This window comes from Fusarium solani (assembly GCF_023522795.1).
Source record: "Fusarium solani strain SB1 chromosome Unknown bctg00000000, whole genome shotgun sequence".
Taxonomy (NCBI): domain Eukaryota; kingdom Fungi; phylum Ascomycota; class Sordariomycetes; order Hypocreales; family Nectriaceae; genus Fusarium; species Fusarium solani.
The window spans coordinates 3,022,873-3,046,676 of record NW_027072157.1 but is presented as its reverse complement, the minus strand read 5'-3'; the positions used below and the strand labels follow the sequence as shown (position 1 = coordinate 3,046,676).

At 53.8% G+C, this 23,804-nt stretch overlaps 10 protein-coding genes across 10 annotated transcripts; 3 read left to right on the top strand and 7 right to left on the bottom strand.

Annotated features, from left to right (window-relative positions):
* Positions 1-2: 2 nt before the first annotated feature.
* Positions 3-2,208, bottom strand: MRS44_000968 (uncharacterized protein; the record flags this gene model as incomplete). Its single annotated transcript, XM_046270486.2, has 3 exons — positions 3-702; positions 977-1,264; positions 1,922-2,208. 3 exons carry the CDS (start codon positions 2,206-2,208, stop codon positions 3-5), a joined length of 1,275 nt encoding a protein of 424 aa, XP_046138862.2.
* A 1,683-nt stretch (positions 2,209-3,891) lies between these two features.
* MRS44_000967 (uncharacterized protein) lies at positions 3,892-5,653 on the bottom strand (the record flags this gene model as incomplete). Its single annotated transcript, XM_065624262.1, has 6 exons — positions 3,892-4,060; positions 4,123-4,164; positions 4,476-4,871; positions 4,922-5,095; positions 5,146-5,279; positions 5,324-5,653. The coding sequence occupies 6 exons, from the start codon at positions 5,651-5,653 to the stop codon at positions 3,892-3,894; spliced, it is 1,245 nt and encodes a 414-aa protein (XP_065479961.1).
* Positions 5,654-6,217: 564 nt separating this feature from the next.
* On the bottom strand, positions 6,218-7,891 carry MRS44_000966 (uncharacterized protein; the record flags this gene model as incomplete). Its single annotated transcript, XM_046283846.2, has 2 exons — positions 6,218-7,590; positions 7,639-7,891. The coding sequence occupies 2 exons, from the start codon at positions 7,889-7,891 to the stop codon at positions 6,218-6,220; spliced, it is 1,626 nt and encodes a 541-aa protein (XP_046138860.2).
* An 827-nt stretch (positions 7,892-8,718) lies between these two features.
* Positions 8,719-9,201, bottom strand: MRS44_000965 (uncharacterized protein; the record flags this gene model as incomplete). Its single annotated transcript, XM_046273465.2, has 1 exon — positions 8,719-9,201. One exon carries the CDS (start codon positions 9,199-9,201, stop codon positions 8,719-8,721), a length of 483 nt encoding a protein of 160 aa, XP_046138859.2.
* An 890-nt stretch (positions 9,202-10,091) lies between these two features.
* Positions 10,092-10,328, bottom strand: MRS44_000964 (uncharacterized protein; the record flags this gene model as incomplete). The annotated part of the gene is made up of 1 exon (XM_065624261.1): positions 10,092-10,328. One exon carries the CDS (start codon positions 10,326-10,328, stop codon positions 10,092-10,094), a length of 237 nt encoding a protein of 78 aa, XP_065479960.1.
* An 836-nt stretch (positions 10,329-11,164) lies between these two features.
* Positions 11,165-12,316, bottom strand: MRS44_000963 (uncharacterized protein; the record flags this gene model as incomplete). Its single annotated transcript, XM_046280701.2, has 1 exon — positions 11,165-12,316. The coding sequence occupies one exon, from the start codon at positions 12,314-12,316 to the stop codon at positions 11,165-11,167; it is 1,152 nt and encodes a 383-aa protein (XP_046138858.2).
* A 981-nt stretch (positions 12,317-13,297) lies between these two features.
* On the top strand, positions 13,298-15,349 carry MRS44_000962 (uncharacterized protein; the record flags this gene model as incomplete). Its single annotated transcript, XM_065624260.1, has 4 exons — positions 13,298-13,334; positions 13,562-13,640; positions 13,962-15,012; positions 15,062-15,349. 4 exons carry the CDS (start codon positions 13,298-13,300, stop codon positions 15,347-15,349), a joined length of 1,455 nt encoding a protein of 484 aa, XP_065479959.1.
* Positions 15,350-16,387: 1,038 nt separating this feature from the next.
* MRS44_000961 (uncharacterized protein) lies at positions 16,388-18,788 on the top strand (the record flags this gene model as incomplete). The annotated part of the gene is made up of 3 exons (XM_046283845.2): positions 16,388-17,056; positions 17,183-17,707; positions 17,760-18,788. The coding sequence occupies 3 exons, from the start codon at positions 16,388-16,390 to the stop codon at positions 18,786-18,788; spliced, it is 2,223 nt and encodes a 740-aa protein (XP_046138856.2).
* A 2,070-nt stretch (positions 18,789-20,858) lies between these two features.
* On the top strand, positions 20,859-21,959 carry MRS44_000960 (uncharacterized protein; the record flags this gene model as incomplete). The annotated part of the gene is made up of 1 exon (XM_046280700.2): positions 20,859-21,959. The coding sequence occupies one exon, from the start codon at positions 20,859-20,861 to the stop codon at positions 21,957-21,959; it is 1,101 nt and encodes a 366-aa protein (XP_046138855.1).
* Positions 21,960-23,270: 1,311 nt separating this feature from the next.
* MRS44_000959 (uncharacterized protein) lies at positions 23,271-23,771 on the bottom strand (the record flags this gene model as incomplete). The annotated part of the gene is made up of 1 exon (XM_065624258.1): positions 23,271-23,771. One exon carries the CDS (start codon positions 23,769-23,771, stop codon positions 23,271-23,273), a length of 501 nt encoding a protein of 166 aa, XP_065479958.1.
* Positions 23,772-23,804: the final 33 nt, after the last annotated feature.

The window sequence follows — 23,804 nt, the reverse complement described above, 5'->3', positions numbered from 1 at the left end:
CGCTACAGGCGGCTGAGAGGGGGAGAGCTAGAGTAGGGAGGGCTAGGATAAGCATGTGAGGTACCAGCTTGCGAGGTAGGCTCGGGTGATGGTGTTTTGCTAGCATCCTTGAGCTTCTGATTGGATCGCGAGGGAAGCAGTCGTCGGACCGTTGAAGCTGCGCCGCTGGGACTTTCGGGAGATGTGCCACCGCCAAGTCCAACCCGTTTGCTGACCCTGCGCTGCAGAGACAACGGCGCAACAGAGGGGTCGTCTCGAACTGGTTCAACCAAAGGAGCACGGCCACTTGCTCCATTCCATGGTGGCCTACTCTCAACTGGCTCGGCCTTCAATCTGAGCTTGCGCATCCGCTGTCCAAATGTCGTGGGAGGGTTGGAAGGGCGAAGAGCCCGAGGTCCCGTCACGGTAGTAGTGAGTCCAAAAGTGTGTGGAGGTTTGCTAGAGGGGGCCTGCTGGCCCGCAGCTCCCTCCCAAGGGTGCTTCCCATGCTTCTCCTGGTCTCTGAGTTGATCGATTGACTTGGACTCTCGAAGGGGAGAAGGTCTATGATCTTGGTCCCTTGCCTTGTCACGACGCATGGTCGGAATTTGGCTGCGAGGATGTGCGTGCGACTGAGGGGGTGCATGTCGAGCATCTTGAAGAAGCTCTAGCTGAGACATATCGGGTGCCTCATCGATAGGTGAGACATCTTCATGATTTCCCCTACAGGCAAGGCATCGAATTAGTGAAACAGCTCTGCGTTGCATCCACCGCATTTTGTAGATGTTCAGGTATAGACAACGGCCAAAAAAGGTCGTGAGAGGAAGGTGAAGGGATTCCAGCCGTGGGAGCTTTGAAGATGTCGTATCTGAGAAGTGTAAAGAAAACGACAAGGCTCTCAAAAAAGACGATGGAAATGCCAGAACGGACAAGAATAGTAACCAAGAAACGTGGGATGGATGAAGACCAAAAGCAGAGTTGACTTGGGAGAACTCACCCATTTCGTGCAGCGTCAAACTCGGGAGAGCTGGGCGGGGAGATCTCAATGGCCGTTGGGCGACCGTACATGTCTTTGGCAGGCGCCTTGGCCTTGGAGCGACCAGTAGAGGAAGGCTTGCGATGAGGGCGGGAGTGGGAGTGGGAACGGGAGTGGTTGTTGTTGCTGTCGTCCTCGTCACCGTAGATGGAGGAAGTAGGACGCCAGTGAGCTTCGTCGTCGGCCTTAAGTCGTTGATTCCTGGGAGGAGCCCGTACTCTAAGATCGTCTGAATCGAGGGGAGGGGAGCTGCGACCAAAGGAACCCGGTGTCAGTCAAGTGCAAACAATCTATTGCTGCTTCCAAGTGCAATGTAGGACATGAATCATTGGGAAAAGGCGTTGGTCGAAGTCGAGGCTTGGGGAGGAGCAAGATGGTGGTTGCTGTACAAAGAAAGTTGAAGTGGTGGACGCAATGGCCCCAAGTTCACGGTGACCCTGTTTCGTCTTGTCCAGTCCTGACCTGTCAGAGCGTTGGCCGTTGGCTGAGGCAGGTGCTGTGGTCGCCAGCGGTTCCAAAGGATCCACGCCGTCCTGCGCCATGTGCTGCGAGCGTGCAGATCCAGAACAATCGTGTGGCATAAAGGAAGCCCGATTCGTGGCTGATTGGAAGCCAACGAATACCTTCATCTTGTCGTCGTCGTACTCGGCAGAATGAGGCGTTCAGCTGGGAGACCTGCTGCGCCTGCCTGGCGTTGGCGTCCAAGCGTTCAGGTTGGCGTGGGTGCCCATGTCATGACGGGGTGCTGCGCCAGGAGAACGCGACGTCTGCCTATGATTTGGGCCAAGTCCGTCCATTTCGAGAAGGGCGCACACGACAACGAGCGCCGCAGTAACACGATATCCAATGCAAATGTCGCGTGTGGTGGAAAAGGCTGATGAAAACAGAAGAGCTCATGATACTTACAGTTGACGTGGACCAGAAACGTCTGGCTGTGGAACCGTCTTTCCACGGCGAATCTCGTACTTGAAGGGGCCGTTCTGGATGCCGAGGCCGTTGAGTCGGTTGTCAAAGTCGTTCTGCCAAAAGGCTCGGTCCTGGTCTTCGTCGCTGTTTCTGAGCTTGTTGACACTCGAGGTGGATTTGCTTAGAGGAAGAGTCTGGGTTGGGCGAAGGAATTGTCGCTTCTTGAGCTCTGGAGGCGGCAGCTGGTGAACACTGGGGCCCGTGGCAGTTTTCAAGTTGTCCCACATGGCGGGCATCCTTTCATCAGGCGTCACCGTGACAGTGACAGATCAGGTAAAGCTGCTTCAAAATACTAGGCCGGGCTTCGTTTCCTCTCCCTCGCAGTGCATACGGCTGAGACTGCCTGGTCAGCAGTGAGAGTGCCTCGTGCTGCCGCTAGTTATTTTTGGTCCCGGGCGTCCACAAGGAGTAATCAGCTTGGGTCGGCGATGAGACGCGCTGACAGGAGACGGCAGTAGCTCCAACGGCAGCGCAGTAAGCTGCAGGGACTGGCAGTAATAAAATGGCGATGAAGGATGCGAGTCGAGCGGGGACCAGAATGTGGCGGAGACAGATTCCAGAAGCTAGAACCTGGGGCTGAGGTGATAAAAGATCGATTAATTGCAATATCGCTGAGTCGAGTCGAGATGTAAGGAAATGCAAATGAAAGATCGAGTCGTCTGTTGTGGGCGCGAGTCCAGCTCCAAGCCAGCAATGAATGGATGGTCAAGCAAGTGATTAGAGCTGAAATGATTAAAGAGTAGAGAGAGAGAAACAAGAACGACGACGAGAGAATTCCAAGGAACGGATACCTTGAAAGCAAGGAGGAGAACGTCCTGGGGTTCTTTATTAAATGAAATCAAACCCAGGCTGGTCTGTCTACCTGCGCAGAATAAGTGCGACGCTGGCTGTTGGCTGGTCGGGGCGCACGTCTCCAGCTTGGTGGTGTCTTAATTTAAGGCCTGGTGCTTGCTCAGCGAGGCACCACCACCAACAGATTTCCTTTTTCCCCGGTTCCTCGAGTCTGAGGCGCCTCTTGCTCAAATGAGACAGGGATGCCCACCCGACGACGGCTTCTGTTGATGTCTAAATTTGTTACTCTGACCCGCAAAGCGGCCAACCAACAAACCACGAGACCCTGCATACCTCCAGTCCAGTACTTTCAAGGCCGCCAGACCAAAGCGCCAGTCTTGCAGGTCCTCTTTAGTATCGTTTGAGCAAGATCCATCGACAAAGCAGTCGGCTGGCTCTGGGAAGGGCGCCAAAGCCAGCGACGCCAAGCGCCGTGGTTGATGTGGCAGTTTGAGTGTGGCGATGTGGCACGACTGGATTGAGAGACCTGCACGTAGTCGCGTTGCAATGTCTAGCGCTCGACTGACATAAGACATGAGCGCTTCTGCTCGACGACAACTGTTGATGTTTGGCGCCAATTGCCTGACCGGCGCTTGAGCATTCATGAGCTTGGTTCAGGACGGAGTTCTTATCGAAGCCCTGACCTGACTAGGATCACTCGATCAATTGGAGCCTGTCCAAGATCAGGAAGGATCACCCTCACACTCACAACCCGGACAGCCAGGGTAGACTCGTCCAGGTTGAGGTGCTCACAGTTGATATCAACATGACACTCCGAAGGCTTCCAGAATAGGTCTGGCCTGGTTGGCTAATCCATTCGACACACGATTTTAGGTTCCGTACCTGCCTTACCGCGCTTGTTAGTTTGGATGGAGGTTGCCGTGGCCCGTTTCAGAAAACTCAGGGGCTCAAGATGAAACTTGGAGCTGCAAGCCTGCACCCGTTGCGCCTTCCATGGGAAACGACGCCGAGTGGAACCCGTGGAAACAACCGCTCGTTCGGCTCCTGCCATCCCGTCCACACGAACGTTGACGGATCACCGGTCTAAAACACCACCAACCTTGCCTCCGCTGCCGAGGCTAAGCTGTGTCTGATTTTCTCCGTTCCTCGTCCCCTGGACCGTTGGGGATATCCTCCCTAGCCCTATCATCGACCCTGATCCCAGCCCTGGCAGTCTTGGCCTCGCTTTCATCTCGTCCCATGCCGTGCCTGCCGTCGCTACCGTCGCTACCGTTTTCTCGCCAAAACCTATATGGGGAAGTCAGGAGACTCTGCTCGACTTTTTTTTTCTCCTGACCCCTGCAGCGTACCTGGGCTCACCGGCAGACGACTGTGTTGCACTCGGGACGATCCTGTGTCCTCCTTATCGGATTGTCTTATAAGGAAACATTGCGCAAAGATCGAGGCTTGCACCTTGGCGAGCGAGAATCGCTGATCAATGGAAGCTTTGAGGCCAGTCACATTCCCTCTAGGACTCACGACAGGGACCAAAACACCCCCTGCTAAAGGAAGGCGACGGTTCTCGCCTGTCAAAATTAGGAGCGGAAATACGCTTGTTTTTGTCAAGGTATCAAGTTCCCGACGGGAGAAACCGACACAATAAGATTACATTATCAACACCACCGTTACCTTCGCCTTGCGCAATCAACTAACATCGTCTTACTTCCAATCTCGCAAGATCGTATCCCCCTGCTTGATTTGCGCCGCCTCGAGTCCATACGCCCACAGAGCGTTCCGATTGGCGACGTTTTTGGACTCTCTTCCAGTATCCAGCTCGTCTGTGCCATTTAGATACAGTAACTTGCCTGCCGGTACTTCAACCTCGAAGCAGAGACGAACTGCATCTCCGGCGCTCTTCCACAGTGGGCGGAATAGCCCATTGGGGTTGAACTTGACAGCAATGGGAGCCATGAGCGGAAGAAGCCACCTGACTCCAACAGTTGTCATCAGAAAACCGCCTCGTCGAGTAAGATCAGAGCCCATGGCCCCAGGATCCAACCCAACTACCGAAACATGAGACAATTCTGGGTCTCTAGCGAGGCGGCTCGCCAATTCATGCCTGGAACCATTAGTTGATGATTCTGAAAAGCCTTTTAAGGTTCGACTTACATGAGCATCACGGCGCAGAGCTTGCTTGCTCCATATCTCCGATAACCGGTAAACCATCCTCCACCACTGTCTGGCCTGCTCCACTTGCCTTTGGCGAGCTCCTCTGCTCCAGGGAAAAGAGTATCCCAGCCTTTATAGGGCTCGCCATTGGTGTTGTTTCGTTCATCGTCGATGCTGAAGTCAGTGTCAGTGTATCCCGACTTTATCTGCTTAGAGTAACTCACTCGTGCGACCAACTACCGAGTATGAGGATCCGGCCCTTTTCTTTGTCCATGCTTTGGAGTAGGAGAAGAGCCAACAGCTGGTTCGCCAGATAGTTGACTTGCCAAGTGGTCTCGTATCCATCATCCGTCATGGTCTGCAGTGTTAGCACCTCCTCGTGTCAACATCCTTCTCACTTACAATCTTCTCATGATCTTGATATGCAGCGTTGAGAATGAGGGCTCTGATAGGGGGGAACTCCCCAGCAGCAACACGCTGGTTGATCTCAGTGGCTGCCCCTCGGACGCTGGAGAGCGAGCCGAGATCCATGTCCACTATATCATGTTGATGTGCTTTAGGGGCAGAACTGAGAACCTTCTTGAGGTGCGTCGCTGTCGCAGCTTTCCTGACAGTATACACGCCAGTGTAGTTGCTGGCCAAGTCAGGTTTCTTGAGGATATCGGCAACAATGGCAGAACCAAGTCCCCCATTGGCGCCAGTCAAGAGGATAGTTCCTTGAGAGGATGGCATCTTGGATGAGATAGATATTGATTGAATAGAATAGATAAATGGAATCGAGGTTTGTTTGACCTTCATGACGAAGTGCTTGCACTTATACACCCTCCTGTTCGGACCTTGCCCAAACGCGCATGCCCCGCTTTTGTTAGTACCGGAACCAGCAGTTCTCCAGATTTGCTCACAAATCCGGGTCTAGCACTAACATATCGGCTGATATAAGCCATTTGACCAAGTCCGCAAAGTCCGTGTCAACTGAGAAGGCTGCAGCCAGATCACGACTAACTAACTCTATTAATCTCCAATGAGGTCACCATGGAGGGGAGCCCAATCAGAGGGTGTGAGCCATGGCAGACACAATGCCAAGGCCATGAGTGCTGGTACAAGACTGGTCAACGCAATTTGCGAGTGGTGGGTTGAAGGTATTCACAAAAAGCGGTCGTCACATTCACGGAACGCGCATGTCAAATGGCCGGAAGCAAGCTCAACTAAATTATATGGCCTTCACTAATATGTACAAGGTGAATAAGTCTATGTGACAACATGTCGAGGAAGAGCCCAACATATTCCAACAGCTGCTTAGTAGAACAGCTCAACGGCATCAAAGATGAAGTTGGGGTTCAGGTAGGTGGTGCCAGAGCTTCCGGAGATAACCTCAATGGTGATGGTGTTGGCGCCCTTCTTGAGAGTGCCAGCGGGAATGACAGCATCGTACACCTCGCCAAGACCACGGTAAGCACCACGGGTAACACCTCGAGAGTCGACCTTAGTGGGCGCACCGAAAGCCTTGGTGAAGCTGTTGTTGACGACAACCTGGGGGCGGCCGCTAGCAAAGGCCAGGGTGGTGCCGATACGGAGGGTAGCCTGGCCAGAGATGGCAGAGTCCAGGTTGAACTTGATGGTGACGGGGTTGTTGACGGTCTTGAACAGGGCCATGGGGAAGTCGCCGACGGAGCTGGATCCAACGGTGTAGGTCAAAGGGCCCCAGCTGGACATGCGCTTGTCGCTAGGGTGCATGCGGAGCTGCTTGTCAGCGTTGCGGAAACCCTTGGGCTGGCCGTCCCAGTCGCCAATGCGGAAGACGCTCGTGTGCTTGCCAGTGGTGATGTCCGAGTCGGCAGCGATGGAGGAGGAGGCGGTACCGCCGGCCGAGACGCTCACGCTCTTGGAAGCGACCTTGAGCTCACCCTGGTAGAGGACCATGGTGTAAGTGCCGGGAACCATGAAAGGAGAGGTGAAGTCGCCGTTGGAAGAGGTGTAGGTCCAGTACTGGTAGTTGCTGTTGTACCAGTGGACGACGCCCTGGAATCCGGACTGGACGCCAGTGGCCTTGCCGCTGACCCTGCCGCGAGAAGCGTCGGTGGTGAAACCGGAGATGGACAGCTGGCTGAAGAAGCTAAAGTCAAAGTCCTTCTGCTTGGGGATGCCAGAGCGGGAGAAGGAGAGGGCGTACGGCCCGTGGAAGCCCTGGCGGTAGGCCTCAGTCTGAGCGTGGTTCGAGTTCATGTAGAAGGTGAGCGCGCTGAAGCCGCCGTTGTTGTTGGTGTTGATGTCGCGGAAGAAGGGGCCGCCAGAGCTCTTCTCGTAAGAGCGCGAGGGGTGAGCAACCATGCAGGCGTGGACATCCTGGGCGCTGTTGCGGAAGCAGTACACGCCATTGTCGATGAAGCGCTCTGAAGAGTAGAACTTGGAGCGGGTCTGACCGTTGACGAGGAAGACGTCAGAGCCCTCAATGGCAGAGCCACCAGACGTGTTGGAGGCATCGCCGAAGGGGTACTCATCGGGCAGCTTGGAGTTGTCGAGGCGAGCAATGTAGCGGAGCTCACCAATCTTGGGCTCAGACTTGGTGTCGGTGGCCATGTAGACGATGCTCTGGCCGTTCTGAACCACGTAGTAGTGGGTGAGGGCAAAGTCACCGTTGCTAGCAGTGCAAGTAACCTTGACATACTTGTCTAGTCATTAGTTAGCATTTGTTTTAGACAAAATCTACTTGGACGTACTGCTGATGGTGGTGTACGAGACAGAGGCCGAGCCAAGGCCAGAGGCGATGTGAGAGGTCTGCGACTTGTACTGGTACTCGGTGCCGCGGAACTTGATCGAGTTGATGGAGCAGTCGCTCTTGCTGACGGTGATGGAGAAGCCGTTGGAGTTGCCAGAGTCAACGACCAAGTTGTTGCCAGACTCGGTAGCGCCAAAAGCTGCCAGAGCCGGGGCGGCGCCGAGAAGGGCACCGAGATACTTGAAGTTTACCATTTTCGGGCGACGATATCCAGATCAAGCGCGGCTGGTAAATGAGAGACTGACGATTCGGAGATGAGATAAGCGAGAGAAACGAATCAAGAAAACAAAACAAGAGAATGTAGAAGCGATTGAAAGCACAAACAGAGAGAGCTACGACTTCACCATGGATGGCACCAGGTCAGTATATACATAGTTTCAAGCTTCATCGCGTGCGCAGCACATGCCCCTCGATAGTGGTCCTGACAGCTCCTGAGATATATCGGCAGCTGGTCGCCGATTGGAGGAGAAACCAATCGAGTTGCGCGCTCGGAGGAAATGGTGAAACGGGAGGGCCGAGACTACTACTACAACCACCCACGTCCCCAAGGGCTAGACAGGGATCAACCATCCCCATGCCATGTGCCGAAGGTAGGGCCGCCCGAGAGTGGGAGGGGAGATGGGACCATACCTATAGCCGGCGTGTATAGAGCACGCATTAAGAGTAGGAGCCGAACCTCCGGCTTGGTTGACTTTCTGACGGATTGAGCCGTTGACGGACAGAGCTTGAGATGATTTCCCAATATGGCATCATGGTCGACGGGTATTGGTGGAGATGGGGGGCCGCGTCTGATGCAACCCTCTTGACGGGTGTTCATTTATATGAACTAATAAGCACTACAGCGCAAACGCGAGAAGGAACTTGAGTTTGTTAACTTTTATGTTACTGTAAACTCGTGGCCCTATTCTTGCGACTGTCTTGAGCTAGTCATGGTCCTAAAAGTCCATATCTATCCCTTACCATCCAGACATCAGATGACAACCAAATCCCAAACGCCGCCCAGCTTTTCCCCTGTAGACCCCTAGACGAAAAAGCCCACTGCCGCCCAGAGCCCAAGAACAGCCACCGCCATTGTCTTACTGACAGAACTCTTGGGTCCCACGCTCTGGCCTCCATCGCTTGTGCTGCTGGATTGTCCACCGTTGTCGTCGTCGTCGTCCTGTCCGTCCCCGTCGCGCTCAATCTGAAAGTTGTAGTCGTCTGTGTATCCTGCGGGTGTGCACTTGGTCCCCTCTGACATGGCCATCTCCACGGACCAGTGTCCGGATGCGCATCTCTGGAATGAGTTGGTCATGCAGTGCCACTGTCCCTCGGTGCTGCAGCCAGAGCCGGCCTCCTCGGCGCGCCTGACAAGTGTCCGAGGGACAAGGTCCTTGGGGGGTGCCTCAGGGATGGTGAGGTCTGTTGAAGGTGTTGCCAGAGATGGGAGTACGAGACATGAAAGTAGAATGAAGAAGGTGACTATTGTGGCCGTTGGCCGAAGACGGGGAGTAAAGAATTGCATTCTGGATCCGGTGCTCCGGGGAAGATCGGCAAGATCGGAGGCGGAGCCGGCGAGATGTGGGGAAGACGGACCGAAGCGTTGAAGCGTAGACTTGTAGAATTGCGAGTTTCAACCTTGACTCGTCAGGATAAAAGGATAGGTTCGCATTCAAACTTTTCCAGACAATTCTCCCAAGGGGACCTGCATTTAAACATGCCAGGTCCCCTCCCCCTTTCTCACATACCGCCTCGCATCATGTTGGCTTGAGTGAATTGCTGCCCAGCGCCATTCTGTGGAAGAAGCGGTGGGGTCGACCCCCGGGACGTGGATCAGTCTCATTGGAGAAGCCAAGGGTGGAAGAGCAGCAACAATGGTGAGATGGCTTTCGAAGACGAGGCTCGAGGCTCGTCACACTGCGTGACCTATTGTGGGTTTTTTTTTTGCTTGTTAGCGGTGATGCCCTTTGCATAGGGTTGGGGTTCCTGATGCTGGGCGGTCGTGTGAATCATGATGAGGGCTCGTGAGGCTGCCAATCAGGTGTTGTTTTACAAAGAGTGGGAACCTATCCTTCCGAGACAGCTGAAAGCGAGTTCTGCATCACTGGAACCATTGGCTGTCGAATCAGCTACGATCCTTGGCTGCCGGGGTGCACGTGTAAACGACAACTTGGAACTTGACGGTGTAGACGGAAGACGTGGACTGGCCCCGGTATTCATAACGTTGTAATAATTAAAGTGATAAGTCAAGAACTCTACCCCTTGAAGAAATGAACATGTATGTACTTGTCCAGGTCAAGACATGAAGCTGCACTCCAGTTCATGGAACACACCCTTCCCAACTTGGCCATAGGTACTCAGAAGCACGACAACCCTTGCCAATCCTCCACTATCGCAACATATCGGGGCGTTCCCTCAGGCATTTTCTGGCGCAGTCGCAGCATTGGTCTCCTTCAGCTTGCGCTTCTTGGCCCGTTTCTTGTAGGTGACGTAGGCGGCCCCGGCGAGGGCGGCGGCGAAGAGTCCGACCATCACAATTAAGACGATGGCAATTGCCTTGGAGGGGTCTTTAGATTTCTTGGATTCCTTTGCGGTGTCGGTGGTGCTGTTGACACCGTAGGGCTGCTCGAAAGGTCCGAAAACGACATCCATGGTGCAATGCTATCACCGGCTGCTTGGGTGGTGCTGGGGGTGGTCAGTAGCTGTCGATCTGCCTAGGAGTGAATGACAAACTATGTAGAAGTTAAACGAGATGCTGCAGAGGGTTCAAAGGTTTCTAATCCGGTCGATATCTGACGGATTGCGGTGATAACCTTGCAGCCGGAGGAAGTGAGCGAAGAGGGTTGAGCCGCTCCTCCTGCCTGGCTGCGGGATGCGCCGTATTTATCTTGTGGATGAGAACAGCTGAAATATTTGGTCATATTGAAGCTTAGTATTGTTCTTGAGACCTGTCAGTTTCAATTTTACTGCTGTTTCGCCACGTTTTGGTGGCCTGCGTAGTCTCTTTCATCCGCACTAGTATTCTTTGTTCTTTCGTTTGTAGTCAGAATAATCCATTGATATATCATTTAAGCAACCAACCAGGTGACCGGCCATATCCGCAATGAGTAATACGGTTTATTTGACGGTCCACTAGCAAAGCTCAGCAGGGTTGCCTGCGTAGGCTGCCAGTCATCCCTTTGTTCACCAGACAATCTGTAACTTTGAAGATATGATATCAATTGAAATTAAGTACTCATTACATATGGACAATACGGCCCAGCGCTTGGTCCGTATGCGCCTGTCCATGGGTCTATAGTGGTATGAAGAAAAAAAATGGTACAAAGAAAACCTGTAGGATGCTCCCATGCGGACGCTATGCCATGGATCCATGTGCAGTTTCCCATTCGCCTTCCATGCCGCTTACCTTGCCTTTATCCTGTTCATTAAACGCATGCTGAAACGTGAATTCAATGACCCGTCAACTTTTTCGTAAATCATGTGGTGTATCAAACTGAAAGCACGGTGCCGTTCCAACCCGCAGGGTAGGTGGTGTGCCACGAGCCATCGTCCTGCGATTGCGCAGGGGGTGTGGGCTCAGGGACTACAACTTGGGCAACCGAGGTGGTGGTGATAGAAGTGACGAGAGTGGTGATGTGAATTGGAGCCTGAAAAGGCACGGTGACCGTCGGTTGAGGCTGGGGCTGGGGCTCAGGCTGAGTTTCATGGCCACCCACGTTGGTCTCTGGGGAAGGGTTAACCTCGACCGGGATGTCGTTGGAGGGGGCTGTCGTCTCCTGGAGAATCGTGGTAGTGTCGCTTGTCGTCAGTGTAGCGAAGGTGGTGGGCACGGGGATGGTAATGGTGCTTGTGAACATAGGAGGGTTAGGGAAAGGAGGAGGCTGGACCCTGGTCTCGGCAGGAGGAGCAGAGTTTACGCAGCTGGATGTCGTAGATGTCGTGGAGATTGTCGATGTTGTTGACTCCTGGGCTGACTCCTTGGGATCGGCGGGCGGACCTGGCAGTTGGGGTTCTGGTTCAGATGTCGGCTCTGGAGTTGGAGCTGAGCTCGAGGTCTCAGAGGTAACTTCAGATGTCGACTGGGGGACCTCCTTGGAGGCGGTCGTGATTGCTGGCTCGCTGGTAGGCTCTGGTTCCTGAGACGGCTTGGGCTTGGGAGCACTAGGTTCGGGAACAAAGGGTTTAGAAACACTTGGCTCAGGAGCCACAGTCACAGTTCGAGTGATTGGCTGTGGTTGCGGTTGTTCGTCGACGTTGATGATTGAGATGGTGGTAGGAACGGCCTTGGTGACAGCCTTTGTGACCGTCTTTCCGGGGGCTGTGACCGTACTCGCGTCGCCTGTTTTTGTGACAACATGTGTGACTGGCTTCTTCGTCTTCACCACGGTCTGAATGACTGTCACGATCCCATCGCCGTCTTCGTCGTTGCCATTGCCGCTGCCGCTGCCTTGGCTGCCACTCCCACTGTCGTCGCTTCCTGAATCGTCGTCGCCAGAATCATTGTCGCCGGGCTCCAGAGGCACAACTGAGTATTTGGGCTCGTCGGCAGGCTCACGAGGAACGATGACTGGCCGAGGAAGTGCAGTGATGGTGGTGTAAGAGGCGGAAAGAGCCAGAAGAAGGGGGAGATACCCGCGCATCTTGACGAGGCTTCTTCGCCAAGGTGACTTTGAGTGGTGAATACAGAATGATGGGGATTGTTCTGTGGTGTTGATATTTATGTGTTGTTGTAGTGGGTGTTTGCAGGTGCTGGCACTGGCGGCTGTGAACAGCCGTCAATGCTACTTCGGCAGTGATGTTTGTGATGCACTGCTAAACGGGGAACGGACGTGAAAAGGTGAGGTAGGTAGAGGAGAGAGATGCAGATTCTTACTTGAAATGAGAGAAAAATTGAAAGGAAAGGCTACAAACCTGGGGTGCCCTGAATTTAGTTTTAATCATTGCAATTGAGATGGCTGGAGGTTGATGAATACACGGAGGTTGGAGGAGCCACGGCAGAAGGTGACTGGCGCAATTGGGCCAGGGACTGCCGGGGGCTCGAACGTTTGTGCTTCAGCGGTTCAAGTGAAGGGGATTCACCAGCCACCCGCAATAGTCGTCTGCGCGATATGATTGGCTGATGCGTCACCCGATGGCTTGACCTGCGTCTTGGGTTCAGCTCTTGGCCGGAAAAGACTGGAGCGCCCTTGCATTGAATGTATGTGATATTTGCTAGGGCCTCAGCTGTGATTAAGTTGCATCAACCCCGATTCCATTCTCTTCTTTCGAGACTTGGAATCACAACGACTTCGCCTTGCAGTTTGCCGCCGGATTGCGATACCTCCCCGAGTTGCGTAAGTTTAGTGGCGGTGCTAGCGTCCAGTGGCGTCTCCCAAAGTGGCTGGTGTGCCTGACTGAATCCGGAGTCCAGGACCCGAAGTCACGTTGACACTGACGAAGTGGGATGAGCAAACCTGGTCCATGAGGGACGGGTCGGGTCAAGAGAAGCGTGATGAATGCTCCCGCACAGCCTCGACTGATTTCCCGCGCTGACGAATATCGGTTTTGATGGGGTACAGTGGTAAAGACCTTTCACTTCACTTGAACCCTGGCAGTGACCTGCATGCACCTCGATTGTCGACATGTCACTGGGCGACAATGCGCCCAAGAACTGTCCGCGTCAGATGCTTGGCCCGCAGAGCCCAGAATGCTTAAACATAGAACACTCTGCTTCTACGCGCGTACAGTACAAAACTTGTACCTACTTCTGTAATGGATGGACTGGCTGGGGCAAAAAGGATGCGAGATCCCGTGGAGCGAGCCAAAAGATGACGTCCAACCGATGCTCGGATTCTGATTCTGGCTGTTGTCGGGTTGGGCTAGGTTGTTGCTCCGCCTCCGAGCAGCCCACATCGTGACGGCACCACCATCCATAACGCCCAAGCCCAAGGCTGAGCAGGTGCAGCGCGTCTGGGCATTTTTCAGGTACCTACCCAAGAGCGATCGCCTACCTACTTAATAAGAGAAGCCTCGTGCCACACTCGACATTGGCTTTTCCTGTTCCTTTTTATTCCTTTTGGACTGTCCAGCTCCAAAAGCGCATTTACCCCTCCATCCATCCCTACCGACCTATTCCGTTACCCCTCAGTGCGGACTTTGAAATCTCGCGACAACAGACAAAACACTCATTTCAAGCTTCATGTCTTATCAAGGACAGGGTTACGGTCAACCTTATGGCCGTAAGTTTACTTCCTCTCCAGCTCGCACAGTTGAGCTTTTGCGACACTTTGTCTAACACATATTCAGAGCAGCCGCAAGGCTACGGCCAGCAATACCCCCCTCCTCCCCCGGTCAATATCCCCCACCTCAGCAACCGTACGGTGGCGGATATCAACAGCAACAAGGAGGATATCCTCAACAGGGAGGTTATCAGCAGCCTCAGGGCCATTATCCCCCTCCCCAGCAACCTCCATATGGAGGATATCAGCAACCTCCTCCTTCTCAGCCCTACGGCGCCCCTCCAGGCCAATACGGCGCTCCTCCTCCTCCTCAGCACCACCAACAGCCATATGGCGGTCATTCGCCCGCTCCGCCCGCGCCCTACGGTGCCCCTCCACCTGGTGCACCTTACGGAGCGCCACCTCAGCAGTATGGCGCGCCGCCAACACAGCCAACCCCGCCATCACTGGGCTACGGTCCTCCTCAGATCATTCAATGGGACGCCAATCCGGATGCGCAGGCTTTGCGCAAGGCCATGAAGGGCTTTGGCACGGATGAGAAGGCATTGATCTCCATCCTCTCTAACAAGGACCCTCTGCAGATTGACACTCTCCGTGCAGCTTACGAGAGAGCCCATCGCCGCAACTTGGTTTCTGACATTCAGAGCGAGACGAGCTCATGGTTTGAGAAGGCATTGGTTCAATTGGCTCGTGGTCCCCTTTTGTCCGATGTTCACAACCTCCACGAGGCAATGAGCGGACCTGGCACCAAGGAACTTGTTCTCAACGATATTCTGCTTGGACGATCAAATGCCGACCTGCAGGCCATCAAGAGCGCTTACTACCACACATTCCATGATAAGCTCGAGAATGTTGTAAAGGGCGATCTCAGCATGAAGACGGAGCGGCACTTCATGCTTGTCTTGGCCGCCAATAGAGCTGAAGATTCTGCCCCCGTGGACCCTCGCCAGGTTGACGACGATGTCATGCAAATCTACAAGGCCACCGAGGGCAAGCTGGGCACAGACGAGATTCTGGTCTGCAGCATCTTGAGCAAGAGGAACGACAACCAGATCCGCGCCATTGCGCATACCTACAAGCAAAAGTTTAACAAGGATCTCGAAAAGGTTATCAAGAGTGTAAGTTTAGTCTCTATCACACACTCAACTCCACTTCTAACATGCGTAGGAATTTTCTGGCCACATGGAGGATGCACTCCTCTTCCAGCTGCGCCATGCCACCGACAAGTACATGCACGCAGCCAAGCTTCTCGAGGACTCGATGGCCGGCATGGGCACCAAGGACCATCTTCTCATTGCTCGTGTTATCCGCTTCCACTGGGATCGCACCACACTCGCCAACATCAAGGGAGCCTACCAGCAACGATACGGCAGAAGCCTGGGAAGCCGGATCAAGGGGGAGACCTCGGGAGACTACAGGAGGACTATGCTGGCAGCGATTGGCGAGCCCTGGTAAACGATTCAACAAGAAAAGAAAAAGAGATGGAAACAATGGGACGATTGGGATGCAAGATTGCAAGTGGGATTGGGCTTCGCAGCCTCATTACGGCCGTTTTCTATGATCTGGCGTTGGGGACCTGTTTGGCACTGCGGCGGCTCTCGTCTGGGACCTACTTGGGGCAACGGCAGCATAACTTAAGATACCAGATATTAAAGTCATTTCGTTCCTCAAGTCGTATCCTTGTCTAGTATTAACTCGCTGAATATTCACACCCCAAGTGGGTAGGCCAGAGCGCTGACAAAGGCGACAGACATGCTTATAACCTGTCATTCTGTTAGAGCAGGATTGCCAAGTGGAGCCACTGCTGATTGTCCGATTGAGTTGACTTTTGCTGCGCAGTGAGTCTAATAGACAAACTGTTAACATTTGGTATTAATTGCTTGTAAACTGTTAGCGCATGGTTAATTGATAGTGTGCAAGAATAAAGGGGAGCAGCACCTTAATAAATATGTTACCTTAAGGGAGAGTTAGAGTTCTACAAAAGGGAGAGGCACATATAATGCCTTTATTACACGCATATGTTAGCATTTTTATTGCTAGATAAACTATAAAAGCTTAGGCTCGTGATTAGTCAAACCATATAAGCTGTGGAGCAGTTAATAAAGATGCCCTATAATTCAGGCACTAACATGAGCACATGGTGCCACTTAGCTGTGTTATAGTGCATGAAAAACGCGCTAGCGAATTTTTATAAGGAAAAAAGCCCCCCTCTTTGGAATAACGCGCCTTGCCTCTCTCCCGCTCAGTATCCCACGCCTCGGCGCGCGCGCACAGGCAGCCTAGACCCGGATCGCCTTCTGACTTCTCGGCACAGCAAGTGCAGGGACGCGTCTGGTGAAGACTTCCTCTTGCAGAAGGGGCTACTCAATTGAATATTCAACATCTGTAATCTAAGCTCATCTTTTTTTTTTCTTCTCCCCCCTTCTTTTCATTCTCGAGCTTCTTTTGCCGCATGCGCGTTTCTCCCTTTTTCTAACCCATCCATTGATATCGATGGTCGCCGAATCATCATCAACCTCTATCGACACGCTCCTCGCATCCCTGCAGGATCCCGATACTTCTGCCGAAGGCGAAGCCAGGCGCGACGCCTTTGCACAGTTTGTATCGGAAGCGTTTGCAAAAGGAAACACGATGGCCCTGCCGGCCGGTATGCCTGCGCACAATGGCGTGAATGGCACAAACGGAGCCGAACAGGTTGCATCTCCTCTGGCTGCCCCCACGGCACTCTCTCCTCCAACCCTGCCTAATGGTCACTCTGCATCGCGTCGAGCTTCAAGTGCTTCAGCTTCAGCCAACTCTGCACTTGTCGCGCCGATGGAGAGGGCATCGCAGGCTGGCTCACCAGCCCAATCCTCCCCGCTCATACAACACAAATCACCTCTGATACAGCAAGCTGCCCTCAACCAAAGTTCTCATCAACCTTCTCAGACGCCCAACGGTTTTCAGCACCAACCATCCCAAGGGCCTCCACAGCAGATTCAAATTCATGGGCATGCTTCACCACAAGCTCAGGCACAGTCGACAAATGTTGTTCAAGAGACAAACGAATATCAGCAGTTGCTTCAGCTCATTAACAACTCCCCCGCAACCGCCGTCCGTCAGGCTATTAGAGATAAATGGGATAAGGCACTGTTGGGTTCACAGTACCACATCGCTTTCCTTGTAAGTCTTGCATTTCTCAGTCATTTACAACGTCAACTGTGTTATCATCTCGTCTTCGATCGCACTTATTCACCGTCGCCCACCTCAGTTCATCCCTTCTTGAGTATCAGCTAACACGCCCGACAGTTGAATGCAACAATGCATCAGGCTAGCCCCGAAACCCTTTCTCGGGCTGTCCGAGGTTTCGGTCAGAACCTGGTGCAAACTTCAAAGCGAGAGATAATGGAGCATCTCAGCCCAGATGACTTTGATGAGCTCGTGGATCTGATACTGCCTCGCGTTAGTAATCAGTTCCTCGACAAGGCTCTTGCGAGACGCCTAGAGACGATACCAGCACGACACCTCGTGAATGCGTTGGCACGGGCTGAGCGACTGGGGTATGATGTGCAGGATATCGTCCAAGAGCAAAATGGCGAGCATGTCATTCCATCACTGCACTCAATCTCCTTGCCTCCTGGTTCGCAGCCAGTTCCAACAATGGTTGTGAGGCAGCATCAGCCGACGCCACCTCTCCCGCAACAGCCGCCACAGGTAATGCAGCAGACTCAAGCAATGGTGCCTATGACTGTGCCCCAGGCCATCCCACATCCTCCAGGTGTCGTTTATTGCCAATGCGGCTGGCCTTGCACCTCGAAGGAAGCTCTTGACTATGTGAGTTGGAAACGTCAAGTCTCGCAAAGCCAATTTCGCTGACATTGAATAGCACCTGAAGAAACGAGCCTGCGACAAAGTCAGACCCGAGGATCAGGCTGGCAGAGATATCTGCCTGCATTGCGGGTGTAGGTTTGGCAGCGGCGGTGGCCTGTTATACCACGAGAAATCCAACGTCTGCGGGACATACAATTCCGAGACTGGAGAACAGATGCGGAACCTGATCGCTGCGTTCCGCCAGCAATCAGGTTCCGGGCAGCATACACCGGCTGCTCCAACTCCACCTCCTCGGGTGAGAAACGTTGTCATGAGCCAGCCACCATCCCAATCAACTCCAAATGTTGCATCTCGATCGAACTGGACGGCCTCCCCACAACCCTCGCAACAGCCACCAAGCGGTACGCCAGGCCGTGATCCATATGCACATCTCACGGAACAGAAACGAATAGAGTTTGAGACCAAAATGAGAGAGGCTGAAGAGCGATATGGAAAGATGATGAGGGATGCCATGGAGTTGCCGGAAGCCGAGAGGGGGATCCGCCTGGCAAGTCTCAAAAACAGCTACAATACCAAGATGAGCACGACACGCAAGAAGTATGGCATTCGGCTCCGCGAGAGACGAACTAAAGAACAGATCGCGGCCGAGCAAGCTCGAATCATGGCCCCATCAAGCAACAGCGCTACGCCAACTCGTGATAGCGAGTCTCGTCCGAACAAGAGACCGAGAACTGATGCTGAGGAACCAGCGGCTACTGGAGGACCCAACGGTCAACAGGAGAGTCCCCGCAAGAGAGTTCCTGTGTCAGAAATGGGTGGACTGTCGGGGTCACAAGCGACGGCTGAGCTCACTGATCCGACAACCCACCTGAACCCAACGCAGCCTCGATATGTGCCTCCAAAGTCGTTGACTGGCACCGGCAGACCGCAGTCCAAGATGAGTGAGACACCGGATCCCGCCCGACAAGGGACCAGTGCATCCTTAGTGGGCACCCAAGCAGATCCCATGTCGATCGATGATGATTCGGACAGCGACAGTGACAGCGACAGTGATGACGACGATATCCCGGCTACCCTTCCCTAATGTTATGGAACAGCGAGCATGAGCATAGGAGCAACGGCGTTTGGGTTTGCATGCATTAGATACCCCCGGAAGAAGAAGCGAGAAGGGACGATAACGGGTACGTTCCAGTGCAGTGGGGATGGAGTTTTGACATTCAACACATGTGATGATGGGATGGGGCATGGGAAACAGGAAACGGATCTGCGACCAGGGCCTGCGCGCGAGCTTGGCAGCAGCAGGTCGATAGAACCACGATGAAACCAGGAGAGGAGGGTGGTTCGATATGGGCACAACAGGGAGCTGATCACACATGGGTGCCAGAGACTTGATCACATTGCTATCGCACGGAAATCTGGCACCCAAACAAGAAAGATCTTGAGGTATTTGGTAGTACGTCCTGTGACGGCGTCCTAATTCACACTCAATCATCTATGGTTAATAAGACAAGTTGATGCCCAACGTGAGGTGTTGAGTAAATATAGTGCTGGCAGGGCACACAGCCAGCAAAGAGCCTCGGTTTCCATTGATGCGTAGAATTGATTGGTGATTGGGTGGTGTCGTTGTCAAAGTGAAGATGCAAGCACTTTACTCGAGACTATCAATGTTTCATGAGCTGCGAGAGGAGGTCGTGTCGCGCGGCTGGCAAGAAAAGAAGAGACGAAAAGTTTCGGGTTCTGGGCCGATGACGGCGTGAGCAAAGTTTTTAATTTCCAACGTCAAACCGTCCGTATCCTGCTTCGGGAAGCCGCGAGAGGCGACGGAGGTTTCAGCAGCAGCAAAGGGGGAAGGCACCTACCGATGTGTGTGTGACTTCCCTCTAGGCGCCGGCCACGGGTTCACGGGACGTTCCTCCCGTCCGGGGTTCCATGTGGAAGCCCGCACTCTGGTGGAGATGCCCACTGGCAATCTTGGACCGCCAAACCGCTGATCGGACAGGAACAGAGCTTTGTGCGGCTGGTTTGAAACGCCAGACGATGGAGATGACCACTCAGAAGAGTGGTGTTGCGTTTTTTTTTACTTTGACTCTTTCCGTTGTTCCTCTTTTGGACTGCTTCCAACTATCGCGAGGTCTTCGTATCTGACGGCGCATTGTCATCTCGGCTACCTATTCGCCAGGCCTCAAGAATAATGCCAAGGTGTCCCGCAGGAACAGACGGCTTCATCGCTTGCAGCGCTCGCATATCTTCTGCATCCCCAGCAGGAGATGATGCAAGGCCCCAGATAAGCTCAACGCTGGCTCACGCGAAGCACTGCAAGACAGCGACGATCCCTACGACTTGACTCGACACGAGAGCGCCCAGCGCATCGCGGTCCACGTTTCCCTCTTGCATCTCCAGCTCCGACTGGCTGCTCTGGCGCCGACGCGGGTCCCAGGCACGTTCGGTTCGCCTCTAGCAGTGTGACGGGCGCTGGGCTGGCTGCAAGGGTCTGGCTGCTCACTGGAGGGAATTTCTTGCGCCAGAGGGCGTTTTGGATCCGGCGACTTGAAACGGTGAGCAACGACCAGGGCCTGCTCGATCAATAGGCTTCGCTGCTGGCTGTATCGCCACCAGCCACGGCTCGCGCCTTGGAGCCTTGGGAGAGCAGGGCCCAGCAACGCTAGAAGCCTCCGAGGCTAGAACACGGCCCATTCGATCGCTTTGAAACCCGCCAGGGGCCATCTTGAACGTTCGTCATGTGGGTGAGCAGCGCCGTGACTGGCCCAGCGACCGCTGAGGAGGCAGGCGAGCCAGGGGGTTCAAGCGAGCTTGTGAGAGGACTCTGGCGGTTTTGTCGACGAGCGTTGCCCCAGATTGTTGATAATGCTACCTTGGGCCACTCTAGTGACGGCTCTTTCGTTTCGTCTTTTTCTTCCCTCTCTCTCCGTTTGTTTTCTTCACTCTTTACTTCAAAGCTGGCTGTGCCAGGTAGCATTTTCTTAAACTACTGCCAAATCCTCGTTTCTCCTTTCCCTTTCGTTTTCTCTGCCAGTTCAGACTTGCTCTCGCTTCTTGTCTCTTCGTCCAAGCTGGGTCTTGTCTTTCGCTCTCAACTTTACGATAACCTCCTTTCTCAGCTCTGTTGACAGTCGCCTTTACTACTACTACCACCATGGTTCCCATCTTTAGCCCTACCGGCTTTGGCCGCTTCCTCGACAGTCACAGCCGGCGTACTTCAAGTAGCACCTCTCACAAGCCGGCGCCGTCACCGTCACTGTCACAACCTTCTACCGAGCCAATGGCAACCGTACTCATTGGTCCCAAGCAGCAGCGCTTCAAGGTCAACAAGCAGCTCCTCTGCGCAACCTCGCCCTTCTTTGCCGAGCGCTTCGACGACCCCTCCAACTCCTCGAAGTCCATCTCCCTGTGGCTGCCCCGTGAGTCGGCCTCCATGTTTGGCCTGTTTGTCGACTGGGTCCACCTCGGTCTCGGTTTCCGTCAGCATCTCGATGAGGCCGTTTCCAACGCTTATGATGCTGGAGATGAGGCCACTCGCAACATTCACTGGTCCATGATTCGCCTGCACCTCTTTGCTTCCCGTCTTGGTCTCTACCGCCTTCAGGATCTCTCTATGGACGCCATCCAAGACCTCTACCTGCGCTGCGACTGGGATGTCCCCCCTGGACTTGTCACATTCCTCTACACAGAATGTGAGGACCTCGCCGCTATCCGACTTCGACGCTGGGCTGTCGCCATGGTTGCCTTCTCCTTCACTGGTGGACCTCGCCTTACCTTTCACCCTCAAGACTCTACTGCCTCGGAACCTGCTCGCTTCAGTGACCTGCTCGAGGAGCTCCCGGAATTCGCCGCCGACTACGACATGCACATGAACAAGATGCGCCTCTCAGGACTCGACATCCGCTTCAAGAACCCGCAGCTGCGTATCCCGGCCAACCGTCTCCGCAACGAAGAACGCGCCTTTGGCTTCCGGCAGTGCTCCTTCCACTCACACCGCGCAAGCGTCGGCGAGCGCCGGTGCCCTCACGATGCCGGATCGTCAAAGCACCGCCGCGTGCACCCGCCGGGAGCCGCCGTGCCAGAGCAGAAGGGCTCCGAGTCAACCGGTCTCACGGCGCCGACACGGAGGTACCGCGACGTCGTGCCCAAGCCCCTATTCTCCGGCCCCGCGGATGAGGAACCAGGAGAAGACGACGACGAGATAGCTAAGGCCATCAAGCACGTGAGGTCCATCTCGAGTACGCTCAAGACATGAGGAACGTTTTAAACCCTAGAGTTTTTCCCCTCTCCCACGCGTCGGCGGTTGAACCTTGGGGGGTCTCCTTTATCACCGTCATACCCCCGTCACCGCCAAAAGACGGGCCGAGTTACCAGCAACCAGGCACGAAACTCTGCTACACGAGGCGAAACACCCGTTTTTTCCCTCTCCAAGAAGAACCTTTCCGGGGTTCAAACGTGCTGCTGTACCCGCCAGCGCCCATGTAACTGAACTTGGTGGCTCGAGTCCCATCCTAGCGAAGGAGCGCTGTGCCCTCTCTCACATCGCTCCCTCATGTCCGTGACATGGGGGAGCCTTACGTCTGTCGACGATGCTGGTCATTCCAACCGGCCTTTCTTTTTGTTAGACGATAATTCCCAAATATTATACTACCCCCGGCGGGAGCTCACTGGACGAGTAAAGCAAGCCTTGACTATGATGTAGATTAATATTCTTTGTAACTAGTAATTAATACCAATGCACATACGAGAAGAGACAGCAGCAGAAAACCATAATACCAAGCTTGATATGTGTGTTACCAAGAGTCCTCACTTCTTCATTATGTGACAAGTCATTGACACATGCACTCATTCACATCACAGAGGCACAAGAATAGTTTTACATCATTTTAGTCATTCCTCATTCTATGGACATTAAGCTCCTTCATGCCTCTCGTCTAGGCTATTCCCTTTCGCTATCGCGTCCAGACGAGGGGTAGATCATCATGTCCTCATGGCGTCATCTCCCCTTGGCGGAGATGCCCGTCCATACTTTTCCCCCGTTCCAAGAAAAAAATAACACGGCAAAAGGGGCGGCTCTGTTTGGCCGGCCAGCTGTTCGTTCCATCATATCATCATGAAGCTTGCAAGATCATTCCAGTCCAGGTTCTGGAAGCATGAGAAGAAGAAGAAGAAGAAGTGGTAAAAAGGAAAGAATTCCCGCTGAAAGCAAGTGAGAAGGGTGAGGTCTTGTGGGGGGGCAAGTATGGTTGGCCATTGCGTGAGGACATGTTCCAAACACTAAAAAGGTGTTACATGATGCCGACATATAAAAGGAAATGGTTGAGAAGTGGTCGAAGAGGGTGAGATGAAAAAGAGGTGTAACAAGAAATGAAGCTGTCGTCGAAAAGCTGCTGCCGTCTAGATAATGCATCATGCGAAGTGGTATGCGTCGTGTGACACCAACAGGTCATGTTCAGTCGATATGTCGGCGTCCATGGACTCGTAAAACTCGTCAGACAACATGAACGTTCTGGGCAAATGTACAAAGGAGACATGAAAGAAAACATAAAAGCACGTGGTATCGTGATTAGAGAGGTGATTCGGATCGGCGGCGGGGCCGGTCTCGACGGCGGAAGTCCTTAAGTCGTTCGTCGATGTAGGCAAGTCGACTTGCGAGGGAAGATCGGGTAACAGCAGGCGTGTTCTCGCTCACGCTCAACTGCTGAACCGTGGCAAAGGGACGGCGAGCAGCATCAGCGTCGACGCCATTGCCGTGTGAGAGGCGGTTGGGGTATGAGAAGCTAGAGCCGCTCAAAGAGAAGGGCGAGCCAAGTCGTCGGGGAACCTCGGTGACGGGAGGAGCCAACATGTTATGATCGCCAGCTGCCGGTTGAGAGGCTTCGAAGAGCTGTTGCAGATTCTTGCATGGCGCGATCGTCTTCTCAATCTCGTCAAGAGCCATTTGGTGCTCTTCCTGTTCCCGGCGAAGAAGTGCGTCGGTGTCTGATGTAATATCGATAATGGAGGCGGGGTCCACCCAGAGATCCGAACCAAGGCTAGGTCGCTTGGTCTTTCTAGGCTCGTGCATGGCTTGCTTGGTCCGGCGCTTCTGGGTGGATCG